This window comes from Protopterus annectens, chromosome 8.part0 (genome assembly GCF_019279795.1).
Source record: "Protopterus annectens isolate FY-2018-M chromosome 8.part0, PAN1.0, whole genome shotgun sequence".
In the NCBI taxonomy this organism is placed as follows: Eukaryota; Metazoa; Chordata; order Ceratodontiformes; family Protopteridae; genus Protopterus; species Protopterus annectens.
This window is the reverse complement of record NC_056741.1, coordinates 146073326-146094878: the sequence shown is the minus strand read 5'-3', so window position 1 is coordinate 146094878 and position 21553 is coordinate 146073326. Positions and strand designations below refer to the sequence as shown.

The 21553-nt window shown below is 43.9% G+C and overlaps 1 protein-coding gene across 3 annotated transcripts in view; it reads left to right on the top strand.

The window, feature by feature from the left end:
- The window catches only part of PHC1 (polyhomeotic homolog 1), a 1492233-nt gene that overhangs the window by 160785 nt on the left and 1309895 nt on the right, over positions 1 to 21553 (top strand). For all 3 annotated transcript variants that reach the window (XM_044079657.1, XM_044079656.1, XM_044079655.1), the window contains exon 3: positions 12736 to 12837. In XM_044079657.1, the coding sequence (XP_043935592.1) occupies positions 12736 to 12837 (102 nt within the window). The remainder of the gene's footprint in view (positions 1 to 12735; positions 12838 to 21553) is intronic.

The following is a 21553-nucleotide window of genomic DNA, read 5'->3' as shown; positions in this document are numbered from 1 at the left end:
CTTCACAGCCAGCTCAAAACCCTAAATCTAGCTGCATGGAGAATTCCTTAATTTCCCAACAGACTCTCCTCTCCAAGGAGGTGCAGGATGTCATCTTGGAGGCCAGAAGACCCTCTACTAGAAAAGCCTACTCCGCCAAATGGAAACAATTTTGTTCGTGGAATCAAGAAAAGGGCCAGAATCCTTGGGTAATAAATATACCTCAAATTTTACAATACCTAGCTGAGATGTTAAACAGTGGCCTTTCCTTCTCCTCCATCAAGATCCACGCTTCAGTCATTTCTGCACAATACAATACAGATCCTCCTTTATTCTCACATCCTCTATTAAGACAGTTCCTCAGAGGGGCAAAAAATATAAAACCCCCACGGAAACCACCAGTCCCAGCTTGGGACCTCAACTTCATATTGGAAAAGCTGACCCTGCCTCCCTTTGAGCCGGCTTCTTCAACAGAGTTACAATACTTGTCATGGAAAACAGCCTTCCTTCTGGCTATTACCTCAGCACGCAGGGTTTCGGAACTACAGGCCCTCATGGCTGTGCAACCATTCATCATTTTCCATCAGGACAGAGGTTCCTTACGAACCAACCCTACCTTCATGCCAAAGGTAGTATCCAGTGTAGCTTTGAATCAGACCATTCATTTACCTACCTTTTATCCAAATCCACAGAACAAAGGGGAGAGACTACTACATTCCTTGGACATTCACAGACAACTTCGTTATTACTTGGACAGAACAAAGCCATTCAGGAAATCTGAGCAGCTCTTTGTCTCCTATGCTACAGGTGCTCAAGGAAAGGCTATTTCCAAACAGACAATTTCAAAATGGATAGCCCACTGCATACGCTTTTGTTATTCATTTCATGGAAAATCTGTGCCTGTATACATCAGATCCCACTCCACCAGGGCTACAGCCACCTCTGCAGCTTTCCTCAGGGGGGTCCCTACCAAGGACATTTTGGAAGCAGCTACTTGGAGTTCAGTGCACACTTTCTCCAAGCACTACCACCTTCAACTATACTCAAAATCTAGAGCGGGCTTTGCCACAGCAGTCCTGCAGGGCATCCTCGCCCCTCCTAGTTCCACTTAGTGCCTACCACCCTTACTTAGCTTTGGGATTCTACCCATCTGTAATGACTGCAGCTGTATGCACGATGAACATAGTACAGTTTTGTACCTACCATAAATGTAGATGTTCGAGTGCTCATACAGCTGCAGTCCAGGTTACCCTCCCACCATCCCCTCTTAGGACAGGCCTTATGACAAACACCTTTATCATACAACCTATTTGGGGTATTCTTTTATGGTGTATTTGCTTGCGACTACTGTTTTTGATTTATCTACATTGCATGTTTGCATAACATTATGTTTTGCCTTCCTTCTGGGGGCATCTGAAATCTGGGGCAAGAAAAACTGAAGAAACTGGCGTCAGCTGCCTCTTTTATACCCCTGCCGCACTGACGTCAGGGAAAAAGCGACGACAACTGACGCTGGACCTAGACTTTGGAATTCAGCCGACTGAGGACCCGCCTGACGGCAGGATAACCCATCTGTAATGACTGCAGCTGTATGAGCACTCGAACATCTACATTTATGGTAGGTACAAAACTGTACTTTCTGGTTTCCCACCCTCCTTCCCCCTTGTATCTTCTTTCTTTAGGGAGACATAAGTTTCTAACGGTGGCTTTTAGCCACCAGGACCTCTTTACCATATTTACTTGGGCTTCTGACTGGTTAGGGCAAGAAAAACTGATGTAATGGCGTTGGCTGCCTTCCTTTGTAGCACACTAACGACCTGATGTCTGGCAGCAAGTGACAGCAGCTGACGCAGAAAAACATTGACACTGGTATTCGGGCCGACCGAGGGCTACCACAGCAGGGATAAACTCACAGGTGATGACTGCAACAGTGAATACACTCTAACAACTACATTTATGGTAAGTGTACACAACTGTACTTTCTGGTTGGTTACTGCTCAGTCCATTTTGCCCCGTTTTACACAAGTGTGATTGGATATGCTCTCTAGCTCTCCAGGATGCCTACTATCACATCAAAATAGACAAGCTTTCCAGACGACCTCTTCTCCTCCAGCTACTCCTCTTCTCCTCCAGCTAGTAGCCAATCATTGCCAGTTCAGAGCCCTACACTTTGGTCTCACCGCAGCCCCCCAGCTGTTTGCCAAATGTATGGCAGTGGTAGCGGCTCACCTGCTACTGCAGGGGTTCCAGGTCTTTTCATACCTTGACGATTGGCTCCTCATGGCACCTTTGAGGCATCGACTGATACAAGCGATTCATTATGTTCTTCCCCTTTTCCGTCAGTTGGGGATCACAGTCAACCTTGTGAAATTCAATCTGATCCCCACTCAGCAGGTGGAATTTATAGGAATTCGGTTAGACTCTGTTTCAGAGATTGTAGCTTTACCTTTGCGCAAAATTCAGCTGATATGGGAACAAGTCACTCGGATCTTAGACCTGTCGCACCCCCTGGTTCACCTTTTGGCTCTTGGATCTCATTCCTCTGGCCAGGAATCACATGCAAGTGTTACAATAGACTTTAGCTGTCTAATGGTCAGCTCTGCTTCATCCCCTATCTATGACCATTAAACTGACGCCTGTGTGCAGACATCACCTCCAGTGGTGGCTTCGATCTCCGGATCTCTTCCTGGGCAGGTCCTTTTCTCTCCTTCCACTCATGGCCACAGTGACCACAGATGCCTCCCTGCTGGGTTGGGGGGGGGGCATTTTTAGGTGAAGGCTGTCCAGGGTACGTGGTCCCCAGTAGAGATCAAGTTGCATATAAATGTTCTAGAGATGAGATCAGTTCTTCTATCATTGCAAGCCTTCCGGGACTGCCTCCCTCTAAGGATGATTACCAGCCTTCCAGGACTGCCTCCCTCTTAAGAATGATTGCAGTTCAGACAGACAACATGGCAGTGGTCTGGTATGTCAACAAGTAGGGGGAACACATTCTTACCCATTGTGCAGAGAGACCATGAAAGTGTGGGATTGGGCCATGTCCTCCTGCCACTTCCTTATTGCAACACACATCCCCGGGGATTCCAACGTGTTGGCCAACAGGCTCAGCAGATCGATCTTCAGTCCTCACAAGTGGTCCCTCAATCCTTCTGTGGTGGAGCAGATTTTCAACCGTTGGGGTCAACCATTCTGTGACCTTTTTGCCTCCCCAGACAACAACACATGCAGCAGGTACTTCTCCCTGATCCCCTCTCTGGGGGAGTCACTGAGGGACTCTAGTCCACGATTGACCTCTGGATCGGGACTCTAGTCCACGATTGGCCTCTGGATCGGGACTCTAGTCCACGATTGGCCTCTGGATCCCCTTTATGCCTACCCTTCTGTTCCATTAATACCCAAGGTTCTGCAGAAAGTGCAACGCCTGAGGACATCCCTGATCCTCATTACCCCTTTCTGGCCTCATCGACCGTGGTTCCCCTTCATCAGGTCTCATCTGAAGTACCCGCCATAGGTACTGGATCCCCATCAGGATCTGTTTTCCCACCCATCGGGGCTTCCTCTCCCAAACCTTCAGACCTGTCATCTAACCGCATGGTTTCTCCAGTTCCAACGATCATAAAACAGTCCAGGCTGATATCCCCCATTAAATGTATCATTCTAGCTTCCCCAGAAACCCTCCACTAGAAAGATATGTAGTAGCAAGTGGAAAAGGTTTTCTGTCTGGGCTAAGAGGATCCCTTTTCCCCTTCTGTTTCAGAGATTCTTTTGTTCTTGTCCTCCCTTTTCCAAGTGGGAGCCAGTTTTTTTACTATGGCAATCGAGCTTCAGTTGATGACAGTTTCAAACTTTCATGATAGCTCTGAGTCTACCTTTTCGTCTAGGCTTTGTAAAGCATTTATGAAAGGGTTTTTTCTGCTTTGTCCACCTATTTAAGGATCCTTCCCCTCCTTGGGACCTCACACTGGTTTTGCAGTCTCTGACTAATTGACCCTTTGAGCTTGCTAGTTTCTGCGATCTGAAGTTCCTGTCTTGGAAGATGGCATTCCTGGTGGCTATTACCTCAGCTAGGAGGGTCTCAGAACTGCAAGCTCTCACCATTACTCCTCCTTACATGATTTTTCACAAGGACAGGCTATTAGGATGAACCCCTCCTCCTTCCCCAAGATTGCTTCCAAATCTTCTCTAAACCAATGTATTCAACTTCCAGTGTTCTTCCCCAACTATTCCAACAAAGGGGAGTGCATCATACCTTGGACGTTCACCGGCAGTTATGGTTTTACCTGCATAGTTTCGCAAGTCGGAACAACTGTTGTGGCTTTTCCCCTAGCGGACGCGGTCTTCCACTTTATAAGGTCACTATTTCTAAATGGATATATAGTTGCATTTCCATGGTCTATGACCTTACCCACCTTGAGGTTCCAGGAAAAGTTAAGGCTCATTCTACTAGGTCCGTAGCAACTTCTTCAGCCTTTTTTGCAAGGCTTTCTATTTATGACATTTGTGCTGCTGCCTCTTGGTCTAACCCTCGCACATTAATTTCTCACTACAAGATTGATCCAATTTCTAGGAGCAGGGTTTCCTTTGGCTCCACTGTACTCCAGCTTGTCCTTTCTTGAAGCCTGCCAGAGTGATGGTAGCTGGGGACTCTGACCCTATGGTGATGAATGATGACTTGGATACCATCAGATTAAGAGCTTTATGTAGTTACCATAACCTGGAATTTGTGTTATCCTAAGTCATCATTCATCACATTTTTCTCTCCCACCATCTCCCTACCTTGTAGACCAGGGAGGAAGTTGAGGTTTCCTCCAGTTTTGTGGGAGTAGTCTTGGGGTTGCATTGTAGCAAACTCGATCTGGAGAGTTGGAGGGAAGCAGGGCATCATGGGAAAGGGAGGAGCTAGAGCCTTGGATCCATCTGTAGTATGTTGCCAGCTCGGATCTGATGTCGGATCCTAGACCCTATGGTGATGAATGATGATGTAGGATAACACAGATGCCAAGTACATAACTCTTATTCTCTGGTCTGTATTTGCTTGTGGGGGGGGGGGGTATTCTGAAGACAAGTTGTGTGTGTGATGTATCCAAAGTTTCAGGCTTATCCTTGTGTTGCTCCTGATAGTTTTTAATAATAATTTTCCATTTTATAATGCCAGGCATTCCATCCTTCCTTTCGTCTACTACTTCAGGGCGACTAAGATAAATGTATGTTTTTATATCCACATGTCAAAAATTGTGTGTTACAACGGTATGACAGAGTATTTATTTTTATTTATTTATTTTATTTTTATTATTTATTTATTTATTTATTTATTTAAATTTGTTGACCGGGAGTGTCCGACTGGATGTAGGTCCATTTTCAGCGGAGGCCCGGGGAGAAAAGCTCCACAGTAAAATAAACAGACAGTAGTTACATTGGATTACATAGCGATTAACAATTTAACATAGCAATTACTTACAACATATTTACAGATGAAGAACATAGTACATCAGTAGACAACTAGACTCTTTATCTGTGAAGTACATAACAGACATTAACAAATGTTACAATGAGAAGTTCCTGCTGTATAATAAGTACTAGGCTTATAGTTTGTCATGCTTGTGAACGACAGCCCATGGAATACAGAGTAAACTAGCACTGTTGATCTTGGTTCTGACTGACTGAATTAATTTATAACTTCATCTGTGAAAATTTTAGTGATTTCTTAGCACCTTGTAATTCCCTCTTTTCATGGTAGATGTTCCTACCCCATGGTGGGCACAGCTATTGGTGAGATTTTGTGTGCCTATGCTTTCATTGAGAAGACAAACTGAAAATACTGACATCTTTATACAAGTGGATAAAAAAAATATCGTCACTGTATTCCCGTTATGCCACTACCATTTTCTACTAAGCTATCAGCTTTACCTATTCAGGCTATTTATAAAATCAACCTTCTTAAATCAGTTCATCAGTGAATGTACTATTAGATAACACAAAATTTTATAGTCTGACCATGCAGGGCATATGCAAAATCAACAGTGACTTAAACAATTGCCTTTTCAGCACAAACCCTAAAGTAGTGGAAAGTGCTGAGATCAGTTCTGTCTTTGAACGGTTGAAGCTTACTGAAGATTTTGCAAAATTGCTTTTCTCCGTAAAAGGCAGTCAGGCAACTGCTCTGAATACAACTCGGTGGTTGGTGGATGTTCTTAGTGTTTCACTGTTGCAGTCATTACATTTGGGTAATCTGCTGGCAGGTTGCCCTCATTCGGCCTGAATACAAAGTCTTGGGTCCTGCGTCGGTTGCTGTCTCCTCTTCCATGACGTCAGGTCGTCAGGGGTATAAAACATGCCGCGGACGCCATTTTAATCGGTCTTTCTTGCCGTGTGGTGCCCGAAGCAGAAGCAGTTTGCAAGTGCTGGTCGGCCGACTCCTGAAATATTTGTTTTCGAGTTTCAGAACCGAAGTCTTCAAACTAAAGCTAAATACCCCGTTGGGGAAACTTTTTCTTGCTCCTTACTGATGTCAGTAAAGGTTAATAATTGTATTACTTGTGGGAAGCAAATACCTCATAAGGATTTTCATTTGTACTGTATTCCTTGCCTAGACCCTGATCACAATGTGCCTTGCTGTTGGTTTTGTGCCAAATTTAATCAACACACTATTAAGCATCAGTATATTTTTGCTTCTAAATACTTTGGTTCAAGATTTAACTATCCTGAAATGTCGTCGGTTAGCAATCTGACTACTGGAATTTACAAAAAACGCAAGGAAAAGGACAGAGACAAACCGTCGAGGTCCAAAACTGGTGAAGAAGCTTCTCCTAAGCCAGTCGCCGGTACTCAGGTGCATTCGCAGCCCCTGATGCCCACTACCTTTGAGTCGCAGGCCTCTACAGAGACCCATTCGGAGTCCGGTATGCCTCGAGATTCTGCATGTATTGAACCCGTGGATGTCTCTCTCTTGGATGGGTCCAGAGCAGCTGAGCAGGCACCGGCTTCTGAGGGCGTTTTTAGGCTTCAACATTTGTATATTAAACCGGCGCCATCATCAAAAACAAGGCCAAAACCTACTTCTGTGTCTAAAACACTGATGCATGAGCCATGTGATCAGGCCCCTATGCCTAAAAAACAAATGATCAAAATGGCTGAGGATTTAATTACCTTGATCAGGGGTTCCCAACCCCCCTGCTAAGAGGCCTAGGCAAGGCACTGATTATGAATCTTCAGATCAGGTTTCCATTTCTTCTGATTCCTCTTCTGATCAGGAATTTTCTATCGCACCTTATGAGGACTCTGATGCAGAGGAATCCATCCCTTCTGCTTCTCCTCCTGAGGATTACTCTTTTGGAGAGACTTTGCATACTTTAAGGGAACATTTTCTTTGGGAGAGTCAGGACTTCTCAGAATTCAAAAAGAGGCTTAGGGATTTTCTTCTTCTTCCTCAGCATAGGCCTTTGGCTATATCTCCTGTATTAGACATTGTTGATGTTTTCTCAGAATCAAGCATGACTCCTGATTCCATGCCTCCGGCTCCTAGTAAGCCAGACAGATATTACAGGGTTCCTGACTCCCACAAATTTCTTTTCAAAAATCCTGCTGCTGACCCTGAAACTATTTCTCAGGGTCCCAGGGGTATTAAAGCTTCTACAGCTAAAAATCCTACCCCTTCAGATAGAGACTCCAGGGTTGCTGGATAGATGGGGTAAGAAGGTTTATACGTCTGCAACCTTGGCAATCGGGGCTTTAAACTGCCATTTTCATATGCTTAAATATCAACAGCATGTTATGGGCTTACTGAAACAGAAAATGATGTTGATTTCTGATTGTGTGGAAAATAAAGAGTTACAGGATTTATTGCATTCAGCAGAACAGGTTGGAAACCATACTTTGCAATGTGGTTTTGATTCCTTGGAGGCCTCTTGCAGGGCCGCCGTAACTGGATCTGTGATAAGAAGGCATGCTTGACTCAAGGAACAAAATCTGCCTGATCATGTTAAAGCTAAATTGTTGGATGCTCCTTTACAGCAGGACAGTCTGTTTGGTAATAAAGCAGAAGAGGTTTTAAAAAGCTAAATCTATGCAAACTGTAAAAGATTTCTTGCAAGTGCAGCCACCCAGGTTCAGTAGACATTGGCCTACTAAGAATTGGTCCTTTCCAGTGTTCAACAGAGCCGCTCAGGCCAAACCCAGATGCTCCAAGTTTCAGTTACAAGGATCTTTCAGGTCAAACAATGGGGTGCCTCCACCTCCAAATCGGGAGGTAGCAAAGCACCACCCTACAGTAAACAGTCTCAATGACTTTCCTCTGCCATCTCCAAGCACTTATCTTTTGGCAGCCGCTTTTTGGGGGAAACTAGCAGTTCATGCTCAAAATTGGCATCTAATTACCCAGGACAAGTGGATCTTAAATATAGTATCCCAGGGGTACAGATTTCATTTCCACACATTGCCAATTTCAAACGGATGGCCAGATCTGCCACCAAATCAGTGGGCAGAGGCCCAGAAACAAGTCATGTCCCTCATGGATATGGGGCTACTCAACCAGTACCAGAAAAGGCAAAAGGACAAGGGTTTTATTCAAGACTTTTCCTGGTACCCAGAAAAGACAAATCATGGCTTCCAATTCTGGATTATCCATTCTAAATACTTTCCTGGACATTCCAAAATTCAAAATGATGACTTTACAACAGCTACTTCCTATGCTAGGCAAGAATGCCTGGTTGGTAACTGTAGACTTAAAAGAGGCATACTTGCATATCCCAATCAGGGAATCTTGCAGAAGATACCTCCGCTTCAAAGCAGGCCATTTGCATTACCAGTTCTCTGCACTACCCTTTGGCTTATCTACTGCGCCCAGGGTCTTTACAAAGTGCCTGGCACCAGTAATTGCATTTTCCAGACAAAGAAACATTCAACTTTATCCATATCTGGACGATTGTCTCATTCAGGCAGAGGACGAGGGCACTCTTCTTCAGCATCTGGCATTTGTAAAAAGGCCTCTAGCATGCCTAGGATACATCATAAACGAAAATAAATCACAACTGGTACCCTCTCAAATAATTACATTCCTGGGTGCAAGCTTTAATACAACTGCCTAGATGGCTTACCTCATTCCAGACAAACAAATTCAATTGACAACATACTTCAGACAAGTGGCAACAAAAACCTAGCTATCTGCAAGACAAATTTTGCAGGCTTTGGGGTTCATGGCATCCTGCATTCTACTAATTCCATATGCAAGACTGCATATGAGGAAACTTCAATGGTACCTAAAAAGCTTATGGAGTCAACATTGTCACAGCCTGGAAACAATGATTCCTCTCATTCCCTGCCTGCAACAGGAGTTCCTTTGGTGGGCAGGGGCATGTCACCAAAACAAGGGATTGCCATTCTACCCCCTGCCACCCAAACCCTAACTACAGACGCATCAGACTATGCTTGGGGGGCCCATCTGGCAGGGTGATGCATTCAGGGCAAATGGAGCCCAAATCAAATGCATCTACATATTAACCAGAAAGAAATGCTAGCTGTATAGAAATGCTCTGACAGCCTTCAAGGACTTCCTTCATCCAGGACAACTACTGATAAAGACGGACAACACCACAGTTATGTGGTACATAAACAAGCAGGGGGCACCCACTCCTACCCCCTTTGCAGACTAGCCATGGCCTTGTGGAGCACAGCCTTGACTTAACCAAATACATCTTCAAGCTCAATTCCTGTCAGGAAAGCAAAATACTCTGGCAGATGACCTAAACAGAAATCTTATGGATCCACACGAATGGAAACTGGATCTACAAATTGTCAGCATGATAACACGAAAATGGGGGAGCCCAGACGTAGATCTATTTGCCTCTCTCCAAAACTATCAGTTGGACAAATTCTGCACAAGAACTCATCACAAAAAAGCATGGAAAGTGGATGCTCTATCCTTCAGCTGGAAAAACCTATCAGTCTATGCCTTTCCCCCTTTGCCTCTCCTCTCCAAGGTTTTACTAAAAGTCAGACAGGAAAAACCAAAAATGATTCTGATTGCTCCAGACTGGCCTCGCCAACACTGGTACCCGCTTCTAAGCACCTTCCTCCGTGGTACTTGCTTCAAATACCTCATCTATTGTCTCAGCAGAACTGTCAAATTCTGCATACTCATCTCCAAACTCTGAATCTTGCAGCATGGCTAATCAACTAATTTCACCAATCACATCTCTCAGTAAACCTGTGATGAATGTCATTTTGGAGGCTAGAAGGCCTAGTACTAGAAAATCTTATGCTGATAAATAGAAGAGATTCTGTGCTTGGAACCAAGCACAAGGATTAGACACAGCAAAGCCCGATATTCCTCAGATTTTGCAATACTTAACTGAGATGCTTCACAAGGACCTATCTTTTTCTTCAATAAAAATCCATGCCTCTGCCATCCCGGCTCATTTCAACACAGAGCCTCCTCTTTTTTCTCATCCTCTGCTAAAGCAGTACCTCAGAGGGGCCAAAAATTTAAGGCCTCCCAGGAGAGCACCAACTCCTGCATGGGACCTCAATTTTGTGCTGGAAAAACTCCCCCTACCTCCTTTTGAACCAGTTGCTACTGCGGATATAAAATTTATTTCTTGGAAGACAGCCTTTCTTTTAGCAGTCACTTCAGCTAGAAGGGTTTCAGAACTACAAGCTCTCATGGCAGTGGAGCCTTTCATTATCTTTTACCCGGACAGGGTGGCCCTCAGGACCAATCCATCTTTTATGCCTAAGGTCGTATCCAGTGTGGCTCTTAACCAGACCAGTCACCTGCCAACTTTTTTCCCAAATCAGCAGAACAAGGGTGAGCGGATTCTGCATTCATTGGATGTACACAGATAACTAAGATTCTACTTAAACAGGACAAAATCTCTAAGAAAGTCTGAGCGACTACTGGTGGCATTTGCTGCAGGAACAGAGGGGAAGGCTATATCAAAGCAGACTATTTCAAAATGGATAAGCCATTGCATTAGTTTCTGCTACTTGCACCATGGAAAGCCTGTGCCCAAGGGGATCAGATCCCATTCCACCAGGGCTGCTTCTACTTCTGCAGCCTTTCTCAGAGGGGTTCCTACCAGAGACATTCTAGAAGCTGCTACTTGGAGCTCAGTTCATACGTTCACAAAGCATTACCATTTACCTCTGTTTTCTAAATCCAGGGCAGGCTTTGCCACTGCAGTCCTGCAGGGCCTTATAGCTGCTCCTATTGCTGTTTAACTCCATCCTCCCATCCATAGCTTTGGGATTCTACCCAAATGTAATGACTGCAACAGTGAAACATGAAGAACATAGCACAGTTATGTACACTTACCATAAATGTAGATGTTCGAGTGTATTCACTGTTGCAGTTCGGGTTACCCATCCGCCAGCCCCCTTTCTTCTCTATTATTTTACCTTTTCTTTCCTTCACTATGCTCAAAAGCCTTTGTAGTGTATTTGCTTTTAGCTGAAGGTAAATTTTTTGTGTTCCAAAATACATGTGTGTGTGTGTGTGTGTGTGTGTGTGTGTGTGTATATGTATATATATATATATATATATATATATATATATATATATATATATATATATTGTTGTATCTTTCGTCTTTTCCCGGTTAGGGGTCGCCACAGTGGAATGCTAATGATTGGCAGCACATTTTTACGTACCGACTTGCCAGGCCTGACGTACAACCTTCAACAAAGGTACGCCCATTCACGCATGTCTCCAGCAGAAGACGCTTTAGCTGAGAATCAAACAGGACGTCTTACTGTGAGGCGACAAAGCTACCGCAGCACCACCGCCGTATATATATATATATATATATATATATATATAAAATGTATATATTTTTGCTCCCCATTTGGGGGGGCACCTAACATCTGGGGCAAGAAAAACTGATTAAAATGGCATCTGCTGCATGTTTTATACCCCTGACGACCTGACATCATGGAAGAGGAGACAGCAACCAACGCAGGACCCAAGACTTTGTTATTCAGGCCGACTGAGGGCAACCTGCCAGCAGATTACCCAAATGTAATGACTGCAACAGTGAATACACTCGAACATCTGCATTTATGGTAAGTGTACACAACTGTACTTTATCTGTAACCAGTGTAACTTGACAGCAAAGAACAGGGCCGTTATATGGCAGTGCTAACAACTTAAGTTAGTATAGTATTTTTCCTGCCTTTTTATTTATGCAGTCTGCACCCAAAGAATCCAGACAGAAAAACAAAACCATGTCTGTTGAAAAAAAAGTGTTTGAAATGTGCTAAAAATGGCAAGAATTTGAAGTTCTATGAATGAATCAGTCTTTTTTTGTTTATTTATTTGAATTTGTTAACTGTTTAGTCTCCACTCTTTCAAGTAGTTAAGTACAGCGAATTACACAGTTAAGTACAACATGAGACTCATGAGTACCAGTACAGAGGAGGAAAAGAAGAGATTTATTTTCAAATGCTGTGATAGTTGTTGATCTGGTTGCCCTACCTAACAAATGGTATAGAGCCCCACATAAAACTTAACCCCCATTCCACTTTTATTTTTAAAGACATGGTACTGTGTAGTTTAGTTGCATTATTAACCTATGCTCTGCTTAGTCTGAAGAACAGTTGTATCTTTTTTGATTTTATTTTAAATTTTGTCAGTTCTCATTTGATTTCAGATTTTCTCAGGATTGTGTGTTCTGGTTATCTTTCTCATATTAGTTATTTTGTTATTTTATAATTTTTTCTGCATGTATACGAGTTTATAACATTATTTTTTACTCCTCTGTCTAGGCTCTACAAGCACTTCAGAGGCAGCCGAATGCTGCTCAGTATTTTCATCACTTCATGCTTCATCAGCAACTTAGCAATGCACAGCTTCACAGCCTAGCTCAGGTAAGGTTCTTAGTTGATAGAAGTGAATGATAAAAGCAACAGATGCTGTGTAAGCTGGTGCTCTGTCATATGAGAAATGACATTTGGCAATACCCTTTGCAGTAGCTCATGTCACCTAATTCCAAAGTCTTATATGAAACCTCTGCAATGCTGATAAAATAAGCTGTTGTATGTATAAGTAAATATAAAACAATTTTATTTTTTGCTCATCTTAGAAAGGGAGGCATGACAGCAGATGTTCATCGTGCATTGCAGCTGCAGTAATCACATATGGGTTTTCAGCCGTCAGGCGGTCCCTTGGTCGGCCGAATTCCAAAGTCTTGGTCCGGCGTCGGTTGTCGTCGCGTACTCTTCTGACGTCAGGAAGGCTAGAGTATATAAGACACAGCCGACGCCATCTTCTTCAGTCTTTTTTGCCGCGCAGTGCCCGAAGCAGAAGCAGTTCGCAAGTGCCGGTCGGCCAGCTCCTGAATTACAAAAAATTTGGAACCAAAGTCTTCATTAAAGCTAAGTACCCTGTTGGGGAATCTTTTCTTGCCTCAGACCGATGTCAGAAAAAGTTAATAATTGTATTTCTTGTGGGAAGCAAATACCGCATAAGGATTTCCATTCCCTTTGCATACCTTGTTTGGGCCCAGACCACGACGTCTCGGGCTGTCGCTTTTGCGCTACCTTCAATAAACGCACTATCAAGCGTCGGGCGGAGTTCGCCCAGCACTTTTTTGGTAAAGCGTTTAATTATAAAATGTCGTCGGATACACCGACTACCGCTTTGTCTAAAAAACGCAAAGAAAAGGACCGCCAAACGAGGACCGCGGTCTCCACCGACACCACGCCGAAGCAGGCTCCACGTGGTCCGGTTCTCAGTGAGACGCCTTTGCAGTCCCTGACTACCGACGACACTCCCTCGGCGGGGTCTTCTGTACCCGAGACCGCTGGTTCTTCGGCCCTTTCCCAGACTACAACCGAAGCCCCTGCATATGTCGAGCCTACCAATGTGGATAGATCTACATCCACCCATGGTGTATTTAGGCCTTCATCATCTCTCTCTCTCTATCAAGGCCTTCACTAAATCCAAGACAGTCAGGCACCATACTAGGCCGGCTACACAAGGCCCATCACCTGGGCCCATGCCTAAGAAGCACATGCTTAAAATGGCTGAGGACCTCATCACTCTTATCAGAGGCTCACAGGCCCCTCCGGACAAGAGACCCAGAGTAGAGGAGGATTCTCCTTCTTCTGACCAGGGATCCATTTTATCAGAACATTCTGATGCTGAAGAACACTCTTACTCCCCTTTCGAGGATTCGGATGCAGAGCAGTCTATTCCTTCTGTATCCCCCCCCTGAGGATTTTTCATTTGGGGAAACCTTACACTCTTTGAGAGAGCACTTCCACTGGGAAGGCCAAGACTTTTCAGACTCCAAGAAAAGGCTTAGGGAATTCCTCTGGTTACCTCAGCATAGACCTTTGGCTATTCCTCCTGTTTTGGAGGTATTGGATGATGTTTACTCGGAGGCTTGCCTTAATCCTGATTCTCTGCCTCCTGCACCAGTTAAGCCGGATAGGTATTACAGAGTACCTAATTCTCACCAGTTCCTCTACAAAGGCCATAATGCAGACCCTGAAACTATTTCTCAAGACCCTAAAGGAATTAAGGCCTCCACGGCCAAGAATCCACTTCCTGCGGAAAGGGAATCTAGATCTCTAGAAAGGTGGGGTAAGAAGGTTTATACCTCGGCCACCCTAGCCATGAGGGCCTTAAACTGCCAGTTTCATATGATTAAATATCAACAATTCCTGTTATCACAATTAAAGACCAAAATGTCACAACCTGAACAACCAGACATAAAAGAGTTGCAGGATATGATGCATAGTGCAGAGCAAGTGGGTAAGCACACTTTACAATGTGGTTATGATGCCCTAGAGGCCTTCAGCAGAGCGGCCGCTACCGGATCAGTCATTCGCAGACATGCATGGCTTAGGGAACAAAATCTGCCAGACCATGTGAAAGCAAAAATCCTGGATGCACCTTTACATAAGGATGTTCTTTTTGGTACTAATGCTGAGGATATATTACGTAAAATGGAAGAAAAAGCAAAATCTATGCAAACTGTCAAAGCTTTCTTACAAGTACAGCCACCACGGTTCAGCAGGAATTGGCCTTCAAAAAACTGGTCCTTTCCAACCACTGACAAGCCCCAAAGAGGCAGATACAGACGCGGAAGGGGCAGAGGACAAGCCCAAGGGTCCTATAGAGGCAGACAATGGCATTCTCCAGCACCAAGAGGTGGTGATGACAGTGCACAGCAGTACAGGAAGCAGACTCAATGACTCCCTCATTTCCATGCCAAGCAAAATTCAATTGGCAGCACCTTTGGGAGGGAAACTGGCACTATTTGCAAACAATTGGCATATTGTCACAACAGACAAATGGATTCTGGACATTATAAACAGAGGTTACAAATTCCATTTTCACACTCTTCCAAAAATGAGAGGCATGCCAAATCTACCACAAAATCAAAGGGTAGAGGCACATTTACAAATTACAAAGCTCCTAAACATGAGGGCTATAGAAAAGGTACCTACGCACCAACAAGCACAAGGTTTTTATTCAAGGCTTTTCCTGGTGCCAAGAAAAGGAAGCGACTGGAGACCCATACTGGACTTATCCATCCTAAACACATTTCTTCTCGTGCCAAAATTCAAGATGCTCACATTACAGCAACTCCTTCCCATGCTGGGCAAGGGGCTCTGGCTGGTAACATTGGACCTCAAGGAGGCATACCTGCATGTCCCAATCAGACAAAGTTGCAGAAGATACCTCAGATTTCTTGCAGGTTCAATCCACTATCAATTCTCTGCATTGCCCTTTGGCTTATCTACTGCGCCCAGAGTATTCACCAAGTGCCTGGCATCAGTGATTGCATACTGCAGACTTCAAGGGATACAAATTTACCCTTATCTGGACGACTGCCTGATTCAAGCGGACAGCAAACACATACTTCTGAAACACCTGGCATATGTGACACGGTTACTGCTTTCTCTGGGATACACCATCAACAAGGAGAAATCAAAGCTAACACCCTCTCAGAAAATAACCTTCCTGGGTGCCAACTTGGACACAAACACCCAGATGGCCTACCTTACGCCAGAAAAACAAGGGCAATTATCTCAGTACTTCAAAATACTTGCAAAAAGTACCAGGCTTACTGCAAGGAAAATCCTGCAGGCTCTGGGATTCATGGCATCTTGCATTCTTCTAATCCCATGCGCAAAGCTGCACATGAGGAAACTTCAATGGTACCTAAAAAATCTATGGTCTCAACACAGTCACAGCTTGGAAGCGGTGATTCCAATAATTCCCTGTCTTCAAAAGGAATTCATATGGTGGGCCCAAGCATGCCAATTAAATACAGGCCTCCCATTCTGCAAGCCTCAAGCTACACAAGTCATAACCACAGACGCTTCAGACTTTGCCTGGGGAGCGCACATGAAGGACAAGTGCATTCAGGGCAGATGGCCCCAAAAAGAAAAGCACCTTCACATCAATCAAAAAGAAATGCTGGCAGTAATAAATGCAATCTCCGCATTCAGAGAATTCCTGCATCCAGGACAACTGCTCATAAGGACAGACAACACCACAGTAATGTGGTACATAAACAAACAAGGAGGAACTCATTCATACCCCTTGTGCAGACTAGCCATGACTCTTTGGAACCTGGCTCTGGAAAGACAAATAGAACTTCAAGCACAGTACCTGCCAGGAATGGAAAACACACTGGCAGACACTCTGAGCAGACATATGACAGATCCTCACGAATGGAAGCTACATCCACAGGTGTTTACAGAGATTGTTCAAGCGTGGGGGAGGCCAGCTATAGATCTGTTTGCCTCCCACAAAAACCATCAATTAAAAAGGTTTTGCTCAAGGACCTTCCACCCAAAGGCCTGGAAAGTGGACGCTCTCTCCTTCACATGGACAACTTGGTCAGTTTATGCATTCCCACCTCTGCCTCTTCTGCCCAAGGTACTTTTGAAAGTAAGAACAGACAAGCCGAGGATGATACTGATTGCTCCAGACTGGCCGAGACAACACTGGTATCCACTCCTGAGGAGCCTAACACACACTCCCCCGTGGCCCCTGCCTCTAACACCTCTACTGCTGACGCAGAACAACTTCAAAACCCTTCACAGTCAGCTGAAAACTCTCAGTCTCGCTGCATGGAAAATTCCTTAGCATCACATCAGACTCTACTCTCCAAAGAGGTGCAGGATGTCATTTTGGAGGCCAGAAGACCATCTACTAGAAAAGCTTACTCCAAAATGGAAGCGGTTTTGCTGTTGGAATGAAAAAGGCAGGACCCTAGAAAATTGAACCTACCTCAGATTTTGCAGTACCTAGCTGAACTTTTGAACAATGGACTTTCATTTTCCTCAATCAAAATACATGCCTCAGCAATCTCTGCAGAATTCAACATGGATCCTCCTTTATTCTCACACCCACTCCTACGACAGTTCCTCAGAGGGGCTAAGAACATAAGACCTCCAAGGAAACAGCCAGTGCCAGCTTGGGACCTTAACTACGTACTAGAAAAATTGACATTACCTCCCTTTGAACCTGCTGCTTCAACAGAATTACAATATTTGTCCTGGAAAACAGCTTTTCTACTGGCCATCACTTCAGCTCGTAGATTTTCTGAGTTACAGGCCCTCATGGCAGTGCAGCCATTCCTCATCTTCCATCAGGACAGGGTTTCCCTTCGTACCAACCCTTCCTTTATGCCTAAAGTGGTATCTAGGGTAGCCTTAAACCAGGCCATACACCTTCCTACCTTTTACCCTAACCCTCAAAACAAAGGGGAAAGGCTGCTACACTCTTTAGACATCCATAGGCAGCTACGTTATTACTTGGACAGAACCAAATCCTTCAGAAAATCAGATCAACTCCTCGTTTCCTGTGCTGAGGGGGGTCTAGGGAAACCTGTTACCAAACAGACCATTTCCAAGTGGATTGGTCACTGCATATGATTTTGTTATTCTTATCATGGAAAGCTTGTCCCTACTGGTATCAGACCTCACTCCACTAGGGCCACAGCCACCTCTACAGCTTTCCTCAGAGGAGTGCCTACTAAAGATATCTTGGAGGCAGCCACTTGGAGTTCTGTACATACCTTCACAAAACACTACCATCTGCCTTTATACTCCAGAACAAGAGCAGGCTTTGCCACTGCAGTTTTGCAGGGCATTCTAACTCAGCCCAGTTCCGTATAATACCTACCACCCTATGCATAGCTTTGGGATTCTACCCATATGTGATTACTGCAGCTGTAATGCACGATGAACATAGTACAGTTTTGTACCTACCATAAATGTAGATGTTCGAGGGCTATTACAGCTGCAGTACAGGTTTCCCACCCTCCTTCCCCACTTGGTAAGACCTTGGGGTCTGAATACCTCTTCATACCTACTGACTGGGTTATCCTGCTATGTATTATTTGCTTACTGTTATGGATTAGATTTATTTATGTATTGCCTTCCTTATGGGGGCACCTGACATCTGGGGCAAGAAAGACTGAAGAAGATGGCGTCGGCTGTGTCTTATATACTCTAGCCTTCCTGACGTCAGAAGAGTACGCGACGACAACCGACGCCGGACCAAGACTTTGGAATTCGGCCTACCGAGGGACCGCCTGACGGCTGAAAACCCATATGTGATTACTGCAGCTGTAATAGCCCTCGAACATCTACATTTATGGTAGGTACAAAACTGTACTTTATCTTGCTTATTATTGAGCTGACTTCTTATTGTGTCTGCATTTTTATTTTCAGTAAGTTGTACACATTTTTCAAGTAAATGGCATGTAATCATATAATCACATAGATGTTTTATTTTGGGGACTGCACTAAAAGTAACACTCCAAGTTACTTAAATTCTGGATTAATTACCCTAAATATTAAGGTTTGTTTATTCATTATAATGCATTTTCATAAGTGGTTGAATTCTACTGTGTCATGGTCCTTTCTCAGAGGCAGATCATGGCTTCTGTACAACAGAAGTGCAAAAATAATACAGTATAATCCTGTAGAAAGTCATTAAGTATCAGGATGGATGATCAGTGGCCATATTTCTATGGTAGAGTTCATTTCTTGAAACATAAAGGATTAGTTGTTGTTGTTGTTCTTTTGACTTTTCCCGGTTAGGAGTCGCCACAGCAGAACTCCGGTTCGCTAATGATTGGCAGTTGATTTTTACGGTGCCGAGGTGCCAGCCTGACGCCCAACCTTCAACGAAGGCACGCCCATTCACGCATGTCTTTCGAACGTCACTCTACTGCGGGGAGGACATGCAGACACCACACAGAAGGCACTCCAGCTGAAAATCGAACGGGAGAACCTCTTGCTGTGAGGCGACAGTGCTACCGCTGCACCACCGCGGCTACATGGCTTTTTTTTGGCTAAGGTAGTAAGAAGTAACACTGCAGTTACATATGGCGTAACAGATATGCATAGCTCATTGTGAAGGAGAATGCAGCTTACAAACAATGATGCCCAAAACTCCACGTTTTCTTTCCAAAAAGTATATCTTCCTCCCTACAGAATGACCCTTGTACTTTTCACATAATAAAAACAGCATGATTTTAGTGGCGTCTTCTCTGTGGCATTTCTGTACTAGTCAGGTTCTTAAGTGCACATTATGTTCGGGGTTCCTTATGAATTTGTTTTGCACTATTGGGTTCCTTATGAATTTGTTTTGCACTATTTTGCCTATCAAATATGAAAGTTTCTTACCAGTGAAAAACTTCTATAAAAAGGTATGTATAGCATTTCTTTGTTATTTCACTTCAGCTGCAATCATAAAGCAGTTCCAGCACTATGAATAAACAACTGTTCTGCTGTGACCTATCATTTTCCATTCCAAATACAATTTCTGTATCAACTGGCTATCTTTAGGTGCATTATATTAGGATAAGCCCCCTCATAGCGTATTTTTGTCTTATGCTGACTATAGCTAACTAATTACTATTTAATTGTAGAGGGCTCTAATACTGTGCTATAAATAAGCTGATAACACCTGACTGCCAACCCTGTGATGTATATTTTCTTCTGTAGTTTGTTCTTTTTGGCAGCACTGGCTAGCTACCTACGTTGCAGTACTCAGAGTCCAGTGCTTCTACTCTCCGATTGTTTTTCCTGCAGCTGGAACTTAGAATTTAGGGTTCGGCCCGCTCCATTCCACCCTCGCTTTGCTCTGGCTCCACTTTACTATCCTACACCTGTCCCACCCACCTTCTCATCAATTACCATTTATACATCACTGAGCACACCCCTTCATACCTTGTACCAATCACAGTTATCGGTCAGTCTATAAACCACACCTCTGAACTACATAACCTATTTCCCACCCACTTAACTAACTTCACCCACTTCTGTTTTTTTACTCTACCTACTCCTATCTACCAGCATGTACATAGCCAAAGCATCCAACATGTTAGGATATCTCACTATACACAGCATTCTCCTAATCTTCATCACTAGCTTCTCACCATATCATCAGGCATCTCTCTGTCATCCTGGCCATTTTAAGACTACCACCACTTACCCTCCCTTTACAACAACTTACCTCCATACATTTTCCCCATCATTAAGAAATATCTCAAACATAGATCACCATTACCATACCATTCTATCTTAACCCAACCACACAACAATCTTCTTAAAATATGCCAGCCTTATAAAGAGATTTCTTAAGATCATAGTGGATATAACCAAAAATCTAACACATTGCAGAGATATGCACCCTAACCCTGTCCCTACTATAAACCCAGCCTAACCATAGCCACATCCAAACCAACTCAATATTTCCAACCTTCCCCACAAAAACAATCTGACTTGCTTTTTTTAAATCTCAATATTAGAAGTATCCTAAACAAATCCCATGAATTTCATGCAGCTGTAGCCCATTACTCTCCTGACGTTGTCCTATGTACCGAAACCTGGCTGAAAACTGACATTAATAGCAAGGAGATCACACCCCTTGGCTATAACATAAATAGAGTAAATAGAACAAAAAAGAAGGAGGTGTAGCCATTCTCTACAAGAAATCATCTCCACCTTACACATGTAAACCCTACCACATCCAACTTTGGTAAAGCGGAAATTATGTTAGGCAAACTAAAGCTTAACACACACAAACATCTTAACTTACTTGGCATCTACATACCCCCTGGAGACAACTCATCTACACTAGAGAACATTCTCCACTGGACCTCCCAAACCCTGCAACAAGAAACTATTATTTTAGGGGACCCCAATTTCGATTGGATCTCCTGCAGCAGTCGCTCCCCAACTATTCATATCAGCATTCATGGCTTCTCTCAACTTATCCATTCACCTACAAGAGTATATAAGCACACAAAAAGGGAATCCATCCTCAAGTGAATACTCGCCTATCAACCAAATCCCTCACTGCTGGCAGGCTGTCTCCCAGACAGCCTAAGCGACCATCTCATTACCTTGCCACAGGGCTCACCAATGGGGAACATCATTGCTTAGCACTCAGACACTTAATTTGGTTTGAACTACCCAGCCTACTTACCTACAACCAACTTGGCATCCTCCACTCTCTTTTATACAACAACCAGAAAAAGTCCCTGCTCTTCAAAATCTAGTGCAACCTTATAACACCACACATCCCCTACGCTCAACTGACAGG